Below are 14,643 nucleotides of genomic sequence, written 5' to 3' on the forward strand. Positions count from 1 at the left end.
GGTACCCAAAGGTATTCAAAAGAAACTCAGAAAAAACATGTAGGCTAAATGTAGAGATCTGGGAAACATCTGCATAATGATCATAATTAAGAGATTGGAGAAAGAAATGAGGAGAGGGCCCAGGTCAGGGCTTTGGTACAAACCCACACTTGGGGAGTGGGATACTGGGTGATGATCAAATAAATGAGACCAAGAAGACTGAGCCAGATAGGTAAGAAGGAAATCCACAGAGAGGAGTATCATGGAAAGCCAGAGTTAAGAAGATTTCTCTTCTTGGGGCAAAGCACACCTTTGTTAGCGTGGGAGTATTCTTGGAACCCTCTCCACCAACACCGCTAGCATTCTCAGCCTGGGTGACGGGAGGAGATCTGGGGAACAGAAAAGGAAGGCAAACTAATGGACTTTGAAGTGAGGTCCTCTGTCCCTCAAGGATTCTGGTCTGATGCACGCTGTTAAGGAGAAGAGGCCAGTGAGGAGGGTCTTCTTCTCTTACCTGTAGCAGTAGCATCAGGAACAAGCAGCAGAGGCTCCTCCAGCAAGTGGGGTCTTGGGGAAGCACTAAGAACCTGGGTAAGGCTGCATTCAAGTATTTTATATTTTATTGGTGAATCAGTCAGCAAACATTTATCAAGCGGCTTCTGTGTGCCAGACACTGGAGATGCAAAGACCAACAAATGAAATACGTTCAGGAGCTCACCATTTAACAGGTCAGACAACTTGGACATTCATGGCTGTGTGTAAAATAGAGACAAAAGAAACATAAGCAGTATTAGGAAGGGGAAAAGCTATAGGGCACCAGACGATGAAGTAACTGACACTATACACCCTGGACATAATAGACACTCAATAAATGTTTATTGAACAGATGAACAATTAGGATCGAAAGGGGCTCAGAGGAAGGACCCACCCTCTGAAATAGGAAAAGAGGCTGTGACTACAAGATCATCAGTGTTTAAGGTGCTCGCTGCCATGGGTTCCAGTTTTAATGGATTTAAAGAACATGCTATTGGGAAGAGTGCACCGTGCATTCTAATAATTGTAAACATTGCCTAGAAACAGCCTACATTATTTAGAGTAGAAAAGAACCTGAATTGCTACACAAACATTATAAATATTCTATCTGACAGATGTTCAGCACAGAAGAAAGAAAACGCCTGGAGACATACAAGGTCACCGTACATGGGATTCCAGGTCCTGAGCCTTTTACCATCTTCATTGTAAATAAAGAGACTAAAGCAAAGCAGCTTCTTCACCAAGTAAGTTCTCTAAGCATTTGGTTGTGAAAATCTAATCATTTCATCTCTCTGTAATATCCATATCCACAGACACACACATGCGTGACCTCACCCAAAGTCTTCCTGTGAGCCTTCATTCGCGTGTGAAGGTGGCCCTGGATTCTCAAATTCTATGCCAGCAGAATGTAAGATCCAGCAGGTCCAAGCTGCCAAACTACTGCTGTTACAGTGTACAGTGTTCTGGTTCTGCTCGCTTCACTTTGTAATAGTTCATATAAGTCTTTCCACAATTTTCTGAAATCAGCCTGCTCATCATTTCTTATAGCACAATAGTATTCCACTACAATCATGTATTACAACTTGTTCAGCCATTCCTCAGTTGATGGGCATCCCCTCAGTTTCTAGTTCTTTACCACCACAAAAAGAGCTGCTGTAAATATTTTTTGTACAAATAGGTGCTTTTCCTTTAAAAAAAAAATCAAGGATGTAGCTCACTAGGTGGTAGTAGTTTTGTTGTTTGCTGGATCAAAGTGTATGCACAATTTTATAACCCTTTGGGCATAGTTCCACATTGCTCCCCAGAATGGCGGGATCAGTTCACAATTCCACCAATAGTGCATTAGTGTCCCAATATCCCATATCCCCTCCAACATTTATCATTTTTCTTTTTTGTCATATTGATCAGTCTGATAGATATAAGGTGGAACTTCAAAAATTGTTTTAATTTTCTTTTCTCTAATCCATAGTGATTTGGAGTATGTTTTCATATATAATTTTGATTTCTTCATCTAAAAATTGCCCATTCATATTGCTTGACCATTTGTCAATTGAGGAATTACTTGTATTCTTATAAACTTGACTAAGCTCTCTAGATATTTGAGAAATGAGGCTTTTATCAGAGATAAGAGCTTGAAATTCAGAAAGATTTTTCCCAGTTTCTGCTTTCCTTCTAATTTTGTTTACATTGGTTTTGTTTGTACAAAACCTTTAACTTAATATCATAAAAATTGTTCATTTTACATCTAGTAATGCTCTCTATCTCATTTGGTCCTAAATTCTTCCCTTTTCCATAGATCCAACAGGTAAACAATTCCTTTTTCTCCTAATTTGCTTATGGTATCATCCTTAATGTTTAAATCATGTACCCATTCTGATCTTATCTTGGTATATGGAGTGAGGTATTGGTATAGACCTAGTTTCCGTTGTACTCTTTTCCAGTTTTCCTGGCAGTTTTTGCCACATAATGAGTTCTTGTCTCAAAAAATGGGATAAAGACCCCAAACTAGATTACTGTGGACCAAGTCACCACTCTGTTTCTTAGACAGCACCAGACGGTGCTGATGATGGTTCGAGGTCTGGTGTGACTGGCCCCCTTGCTTCATGTCTGTTTTCATTAATTCTCTTGAGATTCTTGACCTTTTGTTCTTCCGGATGAACATTGTTATGGTTTTTTTCTAGCTCTGTAAAATGATTTCTGGTAGGCTGCTTCACACGGCCCTGAATAAGCAAATCTATGAAGAATTGTCATTTTTACTGTGTTGACCCGGCCTGTCCGTGAGCAACTGACGTTGTTTTCATTGTTTAGATCTGACTTTATTTGTGTGAGAAGTGTTTTATAATTGTGTCCGTATAGTTCCTGGGTTTGTCTCAGTAGGTCGACTCTCAAGCACTTTGTATTGTCTACCATTTTAAAAAGAATTTCTCTATCTCTTGCTATTTCTAGCCTATTTCTTCACTTTGAGCTTTATGTTAAAGAAGGGCTCTGCTCACCTTGGAGGAGAGAGATTCAGCATCTCAAGCTTCAGGTTTTTTGTGCTGCTATTTTCAGAGCTATTTCTAGGGGCCTGCATTTTTTGGGTGCTTCTAAGGCAGTGTGATTCAGGGAGAGGTATGGTCACTGTTGTTTACCCAGTAAGAGTCCCTGCTCCCCTGCAGCTGCAAACACTAGTGTTCCTTTCTACTCTGAAGCTGTAACCCAGAACCATGGATGCGCAACAGAGTTGCTAAACAGCACAAGCGGCCAGGGCCAGCAGAGGGTCCAGTTGTCTAAACCTTCCTGTTCTGGGAGGAGAGTTCCTGAAGCTGCTCTTTCTGAGGCCTACACTGGTGTTGCCACCATGTGGGCTCCAAGCTGGCACCCAGCTCAGAGTCACAGACCTCTCTTGAGGACCTCCTGAGTTGTCTTTTGCTGGAAAATGTCTCATCCTGACTTTTGATTTGAGGCATTATTCTAAAGTTATTTGGAGAGGAATGTTGGGAGAGTTTGGATGGATTGCAGCTTCTGCTCCACCATCTTGCCACACATTATACCTCTTGACCTGATTTTTCTTGAGATTCAATGTTGTTCCCTCCCATAAAGTCCCCTTCATCTCTCCCTAGCCAGGAATTCCCAATCCCTTATCAAGTCCCAACTGGTTTTCACTTGAATTATTTTCTCCCATCTTTATTGCCCTTTTCTACTCTCGAGTGAGTAGATATAACCTTGATTCTTAAACTGACCATAGGCCTAATATAAAGGTCATTGGCTTTCTACAGGCCAGACTATATTTCCTTTATTGTCATTCTGTTTTTTTATCAGTGGAAAGTAACTAGAGATTAGTTTATCCCATTACCTAGCCTCATCTACTTCCAGCTCAGTCTTACCATTAGCAGTCTCTAAGATATGACTGTAAAGGGTAGGGGACAGGAGAGGAGGTAAATGTCTGCAACGAGGATAATCCCCTGAAATGTAATCAAAGTGTACTATATAGAATTCCCAGGGACCTGCTTGTGCTGAGAATTTAACCCTATCAACCTAACATTTAAAAATGATTGGGTAGTTCCATCATGAGAAAAAGAAACTTCCTGGTTAAGGCTGGACTAGGTTATTAGCCATTGTCACAAAAGCATAGCATTTCTGCAGAGTTCCAATGACAAAGGGCTAAGGTCATGGGTTGACAAACCCTAAAAGTTATTAAAACTCAACAGGAGTTGTTATTCCAGCAGTGGGAAAAGAGTTTTGCTGTCCTGGGATTATGAATAAATTGTGTTGCTGGCCAAAGTAGAAGTAAACAAGCCTTTTTGGTCATAGGAAATTGCTTAGAGCTTCCAAAAAGGAATGATGCACTCACTACTCCAGAGGAGATTTAACTTGGCAGTAAATGTCAGGCATATTTTGTGCTCTACAAGAATAGATTCATCTAGAATTAAAAGATTTTTATCAACTATTTAGACTGTCTCACCAGTCTTTTTTTTGTACATGTTAGATTTTGACTACTTCACAAGGTTCCATACCCATCGCCACAGATTGCTTTTTGATGGAAGAAAAATATTTTATATCTAAAGAAAAAAATGACTTCAGGAAACAGCCATTCCAGAGAATAATCAGTCCAGAAGAAGAGATTGTGCAGATTTTGAACAGCTGGTTCCCAGAAGAAGGTTATGTTGGAAGGATTATTTTTAAAGTCCAGGAGGAAGTAAGTATATTCAGGAATAGCTAATACAGAAAAATCCCATAAACTCTGCCAACTAAAAATTTTTCAGTAATTCAGACCTGGTTTATGGGACTTTTGGTAGGGATGTATGGTTCCATCAGTATAGAGAACTCCCAGTGGAGTACTTCCCTCTACAGATTCAGATGTAAAACTTACCTTCATCTTATAAACCTTAAAGAATTCCCCAGGGCCACTGAGAGATGGATTGACTTTCCCTAGGAAAGACACAGCAAGCAATGTCAGAGGAAGGAGTCATGTTGTGAATACATGAGTTGGTTATAGGCAGAACTGGGTTCAAGTGCTCTTCTGATTTATCCTAGGTTTGAGATCTGAGCAAGTCACTAATTCTTCAGTGGTCTAGACAACTTTCTAAGACTATAAATCGCAGAGAAGGGGCTAAGCTGCACAAGGAGTGAGAGATCATCACCCAGAAGTTCCCCATTGCACTGAGCTGTTATGAGTACAGAGAGATTAGTTTAAAATAAAGCCAAGGGCTCAGAAGTGTAATATTTCTTCAAATATAGCTTTGAAATGGGAGCTTTGTAATTCTTATACATTAACAGATACTTTCATTGATGATACATTTGAATGCACGTATTTTTTCATGAAATCATCTTGTTTTACTTTTTAGTGTCCATTAATGAAATGTACTTTATAAAATGTACTTCAAAGGAATAACATTCCATTTCTTCAAAAATATCTCAGATTTTTTTTCAAATTTTTTTGCTGCGGTGGGCAAGTCTCATCACAGTTGTTAAAAAATGAGTGAGGATTTCTGTAGTTCATCCATTCCACTTTTTTTTGTCAGCTGGCCTCTACAAAGATATTGTAATCCAAATTTCCCATTTTTAAGTATACATATATAGATTATATAGAATTTTAGAAATATTTAATGAAATCACATTCAAAGGTAAGAAATGTCCTTCAGTAGTCCCACATTACCAATATACAACATTTTCTCAATCTAACCAAAAGATATTTACCTTTTTTGTGATAGTTTACATCATATTTTATGTATATACCTAATTTCACATTAGATTCATATTTATATACAGTTTACAGCTCACATCAACCCTGTGTGCAAGAGTGCAAATGTTATCATGCCCATTGTACAGATGAAGAAACTGATGGTGATAAAGTTCAGCCCTTTGCCCAAATCATGCAGTTCAGAATTGGCAGAACCCCGCACTCACAGCCAGGTATACTAACTACCTCATGTTGCTTTGTAATTTTTTTCTCTCCACTTTTTCACACTTTGTACGCAGCACCCAGAGGAGAAGAACGTCTTCCAGGAAGAGAAGGAGGTGACCTTGAGTTCAGAAGATGAAAGCTTCTTTGTACAAGTCCATGATGTCTCCCCTGAACAGCCCCGCACAGTCATCAAAGCACCCCGGCTCAGCACTGCCCAGGAGGTCATCCAGCAGGTACTTTTCGTCCTTCTAGGTGTTTCCTTCCCACCTTCTGAGATGAGGTCCAAGTAAACTATATACACTAAGGGTTAATTTAATAAATGAAGTCCTAGCATGATAGGTTTCTGGTAAGAGATGGAAACTGGAAAGAAGCAGTTTATTGAGAAAAGCACAAAATAATGAGGTCCCTGTCCCTGAAAATATTCAAGCAGAGGCTTGATAACATTTTTTTAGGGACCTTGTGGAGGACATTCCTACATCTGATGGGCTCTAGGATGAGACCCTGTCTCACACTTGGTGTTTTATGAGTTTGAAATGAAATAGAGGTGCTTAGGCTAGAGACCAGTACTCTCAATTAAGAGACAGAGACCCTGGATGAGAATCCTGGCTTTGCTGCTTACATAACTTTTGGCATGTCACTTAACTCTTATTCCTTCCCTGCAAAATGAGGGAGGGTCTTTAAAGTGGGTGATTTCTATGGCCTTGAGGATCTAGAATTTGTTCTTATGAGATCTTGGTTAGAAACATGTCCAACATCTTGTTTCTGTATTCTCCCCCAAGGCAGCTAGTAAAGCACTGTGCTTGGAGACAGGAAGACCTTTACTAGCTGTATGCCTCCTGACAAATCATTCAATTTCTGTCTGCCTCAGTTTCCTCAGCTGCAAGATGGGGATAAATAGCACCTACCTTCTGGAGTTGTTGAGAGGGTCAGATAAGAAAATAATTGTGAAGTGCCTGGTATACAGAAGGTACTTCATAAAAGTGTCTTTCCTTTTTGTCTTTATATCCCTAGGGACTAGCATCAAGCACCTTGCACATGGTAGATTGGCATTTATTAAGCACCTACTATATACAAGAACTGTGCCAAGCCCTGGGGATACAGTGAAAGACAAAAGAAAGTCTGATGGTGAAGACAACAGACTAGCAACTATGTACAGACAAGGGATAGACAGAATAAATTGAAGATTCAGTGGCAAATGCCTAATTAATGTTTGTCAAATTGCTTGTTGAATCTTTACAGACTCTGTGCAAAGCAAAATACTCTTACAGTATTTTGAGCAATCCCAACCCAAGTGACTACGTGCTGCTGGAGGAGGTACTAAAGGAGCCTGTGAACAAGAAATCTTCCACCCCCAAGTCTTCTCAGAGGGTCCTTGGAGACCAGGAATGTGTATTCCAGGCCCAAAGCAAGTGGAAGGGAGCAGGAAAATTTATCCTTAAACTAAAAGAGCAGGTTCAGGTAAGCTTTAGAAAAACATTCTGTGATCTTGCTAAATGTTCAGTGTTCACAAGCATCACTAATGGAGGCTGGGAACAAGGAGACTTGGGCAGAAAGTTTCTAAGGAAGAGTAACAGGAAGGGAAAGAGAAATATTAAACTAAGTTGAGTTTCAGCCTTATATAAACAAAAGCAGCCTTAGACTCAGGAACAGGTGAAGTGACCTCCTCTGGCTCCCGAGCCTGCTCGACCTTCCACCATCAGCTGTCACACTCCTCCTGACTTGCAATAGCCTCACTTCCCTCCAGAATTTCCAGATGTCAAAGGCTGTTACCTAATCCAGACCGATGAATGCCTTCGGTCTTTGGCCCCAAGCATCTTCTTGTGGGGCTTTATAGGATGTGCCCCCAGTTTTCCATTAATAGATTGCCCACATTGCCGATAATCTCTATTCAATTCGGGGATCATTGCTATTTCCTGCTGCTAGAAAAAAAGAGCTGGAAAACCATTTATTAAATTTATTAAACACTTAAGACACACATACACACACACCAGTCCCTGGCCTCAAAAAGTATATTCTTTCCATTTTTGAAGTTCACTTTAAAACATATGCTTTTCACAATTATGCTTGGAATATTCATGAAAATGTGTAAAGCATTAAACAAAACTAGTCATTTTCTCAAGTTATCTCCTTGTTAAACATAGGTGGCACAGTGGATTGAGCTCTGGGCCTGGAGTCAGAAGACCTGAGTTCAAAACCAGTCTCACTTACTAGCTGTGTGACCCTGGGCAAGTCACTTAACTACTGTCTGCCTCAGTTTCCTAATCTGTAAAACAGGAATAATAATAGCACCTGCCTCCCAGGATTTCGGTGAGGATCAAATGAAATGATAATTGTAAAGCACTTAGCACAGCGCCTGGCACGCAGTAGACACTATAAATGTTAACTGTTTTTAGAGAATACACATTTTAGATGAGTATTTAAAATGTTACAGAAGCAAAAAAACCTGAAAAAGTTATACAAGTTTTTCATTTCACTGTTATGCATAATATCCAGTAATTTTATGAATATCAAACACTTCATTTTTACAGTAGCTTCTCCTTTTGTTGTGGGGTTGCCTAAACCACTTAAATACACACAAAATGTGTAACAAAAATAATGAGAGCAAGGAGCAAGTAACTTTACAAATAATGGAATCTGATCCTTTTCTGCCTTTTTTCAGAGTAAATTGACTAAATCAAAACTTTATCCTGAGCAACACTTTTTGCAACTGTAATCATCAAGGTTTGGGGTGAGACTGTGCATTCTACAGATGCACCTGGTGTGACATGTAATATCTCTGGGATATCTGTTTCTACCACAGCTGTATTGCTGCAACCCCCAAGGACTCACAATAACTAACAGCATCTGTGGCAAAAACCAATGATGCCTTACCCTCCCACCCCCCAGTCTGTGACAGGCTAATATGTGGATGGTTTTCTTCGCATAGACACAGAAACTGTTTTAACACTGACCTTACGAAATCACAACATACTAAAAATACTCTGCTAAACACATAAATCATATATAAAAATGCCGTAGCTCCATATTGTCCACCTCAGATGGAAAATTATAACTCCCTAAATGCTAATTGACTCCATTCCCCTGCTGTTAAATGTAAAAACTCTATAGGAAATACAGACATCTGAATAGCAGCAGCAAATATAACTCTTCATGGGGCAGCATGGATCACAAATGGTCTGCTGCATCATTGTAGAAAGGGGCAGATAGCAGTTGGAGGCTGGTGAATTCTGCCTCCTGTCTCAGCTTCATTACCATGACTGTATGATGTTGTCTCTTAGTAATTACATTGTTAATGTGGTGTCATATGAGTCTCAAGTTCAACAGTGGCTTCATCCAAAACTGGCTGCCTGAGGGCATGGGTCTTCTCTGGAGGAGGACAAGTTGGTGGCTCTCCTTTGTGCTTATTTAAAAGGCTTCTTGAAATACTTGCCCTTTCTTGTCACCACCAGCAGCAGCCTCAAACAGATAATAGGATTGTAATAATCTCTTTTCATCTTCAAATAGAACACTTTCTCCTTCTGAAGAATTAGAAATTAAGAACTCTTCCAATAGAGAGCGTGCATCATTACAAATCTCTTTTCACTCACTCAGTTTTCTCTCTTTATTCTTGGGACATCTTTTTTTTTCCCTCAGTACTTTCCACCTTTTTGCTCAGTACTTGAAACAAAACTCCAAGATGATTTCTGGGCTTCTACAACATTTTTTAAAAACAAAAATTCTTTTCCTCATTGGATAATTCAGCTCCGCCATGTCATCAGATCTCTTGTGCTTCTCATCTAGTCTGGCCTTCCACACCAGCTCATGACTGAGTATTCTGTGCCTAGAATAAGAGGTCCAAAGGATCCAAGACAGAGATCCGTGGCCAGGGAGGGATGTTTTGGACTGGAAAGTCATAGGGACTAGAAACAGTGAATGAAGATATTGGGCAATTAATTGGCCCTTGTTTGAGGAAAGAGACAGGAAGGAAGATCTGGCATAAAGATAATGAAGTTAGGCAACAAATTATAAACTCCTCAAGAACAGGGACATTTCTGACTTTGAATACTCCTAGAATTCAAATACTTTGAATTGCTCCTAGTACAGTGATTTGAACAGAATAGGAAATTAATGAGTGTTTGTTTTCCTTACTTGCCGATAAAGACCATGTCCCTCCCCAATCCAGTCAACGCCAGTGGCTTCTTACTGCCTCCCATATCAGACGTAAACTCTTCTGCGTAGCTTCTAAAGCCTTTCACAACTGCTCTGTCCACACTGGTCTCTGTTGCTCACACATAACACTCCATCTCCCACTGTCCCCTGTGCCTGGGGTAGAATTCTTTTCCATGCCTACCTCACAAAATCTCTCCCTTCCTTCAAGATCCCATTCAACCATCTCTGTAAAGCCTTTCTGAGCCTCTCCGCTCTTAGTGACCTCCCTCTCAGACTACTGGTACTTCTTGGCATTTATTCTCTACACACACATGAACTTTTCTTGTTATTTCCCTAGTTAAAATGTAAGCTCCTTACAAATAAAGATTTTCTCATTTATTGTATTTCTGTCCACAGTGTCCAGCCCATGGTTTATGCTTAATAAATACTTGATTGCCTAAATGAGGTACAGGAAGAAACAGATAGTAAAACCAGTAGTGGGGGATATCTCAGTGTATCCCTTTCACATATAGACAAATCTAACCCGAAAATAAACAATTAAGAAGTCAAGGACCTGAATAGACTTTTAGAGAAGTTAGATATTATAGATTACTGGTTTTTGTTGAATAGGAATAGAAAAGAATACCCACATTTCCCAGTGTACATGGCACCTTTACAAAAACTAACCACATATCAGGGTATAAAAAACTTTACAAAACAAATGCAGAACAGCAAAAATAGTAAACATACTTTACTTACCATAATCCAACAAAAAAGTATGTTTCATAAAGGGCTGCTCAAAAAAGAATTAAAAATTTAAAATTAATTTAATCCTAAAAAATTGGTTTCTAAAAAAGAAATCATGAAAACAATAGACATTTTCATCAAAGAAAAGAACAATAAGACGACGTCCCAAAATTTCTGGACTATAGCCAAAGCAGTCCTTAAAGTAAAATTTATGTGGCTGAGCAAAATTAAAGAATGGACCAGTGAAATTAGGTTTATAACTAAAAAAAAAACCCAAAAACCAGCAAAGTAAATAAAGACCAGAATAGGAACATCAGAAAAATTAGACAAGAGGTTAACAAAATTGAAAGCAAAAATATTGAGTTTGTAAGAAGATAAGGGACTGGGTTTTTTTTCTTTTTAAAGATAAGGCATTATCTAATTTGTTGTTTTAAAAAAAAGACATCCAAATTACTGGCATCAAAAAGGAGAAAGGAAGATTCACTACAAATGAAGAAGAAATAAAATAAATTATTAGAAACCTTTGTCCAATCATATGTTCAGATGATTATTTAAATAAAACATACTACTTAAATTGAAAATGTACAAAAATATAAAATTAATAGGCAAGAAACAGAATACTTAAAACAACCCAATCTAAGAAAAAAGACCTTGAAGAATGCATAAATGAACTCCCAAAGTAAAAAACTCCAAGACTAGCATATTATATCATTCAAAGAAGAATTAATTCCAAAATTATATAAACTGTTTGCAAAAATGGGGAAAGAAAAGATTCTTTTTGTGATACAAATGCAATCTTTATCCACAAATCAGGAGAAACAAAATGGGGAAAGAAAATTACAAATTAATATTCCTAGCAAATATCAACACAAAAAAAAATTTTAATTAACAAACAGGCTACAGCAACATATCAGAAAAGATTATATACTTATGATCAAGTTGCCTTTATTCCAGGAATACAGGGTGAGTTCATTTTTCAGGAAATAATAAACACAAGTCATCATGTTAATAACAAGAATAAATTCTCCCCCAGACCCTCCAAAAAACGAACTATAGGAAGATCAGAAAGAATCATAGACAAGCAAGATAGCCTTTAAAATTAGATACTGAATTCATTATATACTTAAAAAGAAAAGGAAGCTCCATATATTGGAAAATCACTGTTTCATTTGAATTCACCGTTCTATAAGGCACGTGGAAATGCTCATTTTATTTGATATTTATTAAGTCCAGAATAAAAATAAAATGAAATTTAAATTAAGAAAAATAAAAATATAGCCCTGTGCTGTCACTTAAATCACACTATTAGGAAGCAGTAAAAACAAAACCATCCCTGTGCTCTATGTAGATCTCTTCCTCCAGCAGATGAGCCTCAAGTGAAAGAGGGATTAGACCTGTTCTATTCAACCCCAGAAGGCAGAATCTAGTAGGCAGTGGGAAAATTAATGGACCAAATTTAGCTTGATTTAAAGCAGAAAAACCCCAGCAATTTGAGCTATCCAGAAGTAAAACAGGCTGCCCCAGGAGGAGTAGGTTCCCCTTCTTTGGAAGCCTTTAAGCAAAGACTTAATGACTGAGTCATTCAAAGGAACGAGTTCACTTTTGGTCAGTCCCTCAAAAGGCAGCTTTCAGCATACGCACCAAACCATCCCCATGTAGAGCTGGTGCTCTCTTGCCACCCTCTAGTTTTCAATACAACCACCAGATGGCAGAAATCGCTTATGTTTAAAAATTGGCCCAGAAGAGATCCTTCTTTTCAGCCCTGCTCCACTGGGCATCCTAAAGGTACACTTGAATTGAGAAATAGCATGATGTAGGGGGAAAAGCATTGGAGAAAGGGAAAGAGGAAGGAAAGAAATGAAGAAACTGAACTAGGAGTTATTTCACCTGAATTGTAGTTATCATTCCACTTAGTGATAAGCTTTAGGACTTTAGGAATGTCACTTCTATGCATTAAATTCCTCACCTGTATAATGAAGAATTAGGACTAGAGAGATAGATCTAAGGTCCCTTCTAGGTCTAAGGTGGTTCACACTTATACAGGGCTTTATGATTTACAAAACACTGTCTTCACAATGACCCTGTAAGGTAAGTAGTATAAGTAGCAGCAGCATCCAATTCATTTGGAGAAACAAAATCTCTAGAAGCTCTGGTATATCAAGGGAAATAATGAAAAGAAGTAAGGATGAAAGATCTGGCACTTGCAGCTCTCAAACTATATTATAAAGCAATAGCCCTCAGAATCATCTGGCATGTATTAAAAAATAAGTGGAACCAACTAGACAAGATACATAGAAACAATTAGAACTCAATGTTAGATAAATCAGAAAATACAACCTACTTATGAAAGAACTCCCTATTTGGGGAAAAAAAATGCTAGGAAAACTGGAAAGCAGTTCAACAGGAATTAGGATTAGAGTTACATCTTACACCATATCTCACAACAAATTTAAAATGAACATATGACCTTAATATTAAATATCATACCATAAAACAATTAGGAGAGAAGCAGTTCATCTCATAGCTATGGATACCAGATACATTCCTAAGCAAGCATGAGATAAAGGCAGTTAAGATGAAATAAATAACTTTTATTACATGAGATTGAAAAGCTCTTCATGAGCAACATTAATACATCTTGGAACGGTGAAGCTGTTAATTGAGGGGGAGGGGAATTGTTTTTTCAAATTTCTTAGATGACAGCTTGGTTTCTAGGATTACAACTAACAGATACATAGAAGACCAAGAGCCATTTCCCAGTAGATAAGTGGTCAAACGAAATGAACAAAAACAACTCATAACAATGTGAAAGAATATTTTGGATCTCCAACAATTAGAGAAATGTAAATCCAAACAGTTCTGAGGTTTCCCCTCACACCCTGCCCATTCGCAGAGATGCTGAAAGATGGGAATAGCCAATGTTGGTGAGGTTGTAGGAAAATAGGCACATTAATGCATTGTTAGTGGAGCTGTGAGTACAACCATTCTGGGAAGCAGTGTGGAGTATAGCAAGGAGGCACTGACAAGAAGGAAGGGCCCGTATACGCCAAATATTTATAGCAGCGCTTTTTGTGGTAGCAAAGAATTGGAAGGAGAGTAAATCTTGCTTTTATCAACTGGGGAATGGTGACACAAGTTGTGATACGTGAGAGCAATGGAGTATGACTGCACTATGCAAAACGGTCAGTGATGAATACAGAGAGGCATGGAAAGATTGACATGATCTGATGCAGAGTGGAGAGAGCAGAGCAGTGTAAATGGGAAGGATGACCACAGAGCAGACGTGAACGTTGCAAATCATAAAGTGCAGGCGTGGCTCGAAGGAAGAAACAGCTCCGAGAAAACCCCCTGCACTACTCCTTTGCAAGGGGAGGAGGCTCAGGGGTGGCACGTTACATGTGTTTTCAGACTTTTTCACTGCATTGATCAATTTTGCTAATTTTTTTGTTCCTTTTTCTTCATTTCTTCTTTAAAATATATTTGTTATATGGGATGATTCTCTGGGGGAGGTAGGAGGAAAGGATATGGGGAGAAAATAGTGATGTAAAAAATAAGACATCAATATAAATTTATTTTTAAAAAATAAATATTACACTTAGATGAAGAAACTGAGACCCAGTCCTGGCTATTTCTCCCTTCCTAGCTCAGCAGTCAGGGTTCATTCCTTTCTTTTTTCCCATCAACTCATCCTGGGGCAGATAGAGATTTTTAAGGTATTGTCTTCGCCTGAAACCCACTTTAAGGACTGCACCCATCTTGAAGAGGTCACCCTCTTCCTCCACCTCATAGAATCCCTTGCTTTCTTCAGGTCATAGCTCAAGCACCACCTCCTTCAAGAAGTCTTTTCTGTTCTCTCTCTGTCTGTCTCT

General features: G+C 38.7%; 1 protein-coding gene across 7 annotated transcripts in view; it reads left to right on the plus strand.

The window, feature by feature from the left end:
- The window catches only part of PLCE1 (phospholipase C epsilon 1), a 322,319-nt gene that overhangs the window by 298,763 nt on the left and 8,913 nt on the right, over positions 1-14,643 (plus strand). For 6 of the 7 annotated variants that reach the window (XM_072625626.1, XM_072625644.1, XM_072625637.1 and 3 more), the window contains 4 exons: positions 1,128-1,256; positions 4,481-4,690; positions 5,974-6,132; positions 7,139-7,357. In XM_072625626.1, coding sequence (XP_072481727.1) covers positions 1,128-1,256; positions 4,481-4,690; positions 5,974-6,132; positions 7,139-7,357 — 717 coding nt within the window. Of the gene's footprint in view, positions 1-1,127; positions 1,257-4,480; positions 4,691-5,973; positions 6,133-7,138; positions 7,358-14,643 lie in introns of those variants that run through there. The other variant, XR_011970818.1, reaches the window with a different exon arrangement.

This window comes from Notamacropus eugenii, chromosome 1 (assembly GCF_028372415.1).
Source record: "Notamacropus eugenii isolate mMacEug1 chromosome 1, mMacEug1.pri_v2, whole genome shotgun sequence".
Taxonomy (NCBI): Eukaryota; Metazoa; Chordata; class Mammalia; order Diprotodontia; family Macropodidae; genus Notamacropus; species Notamacropus eugenii.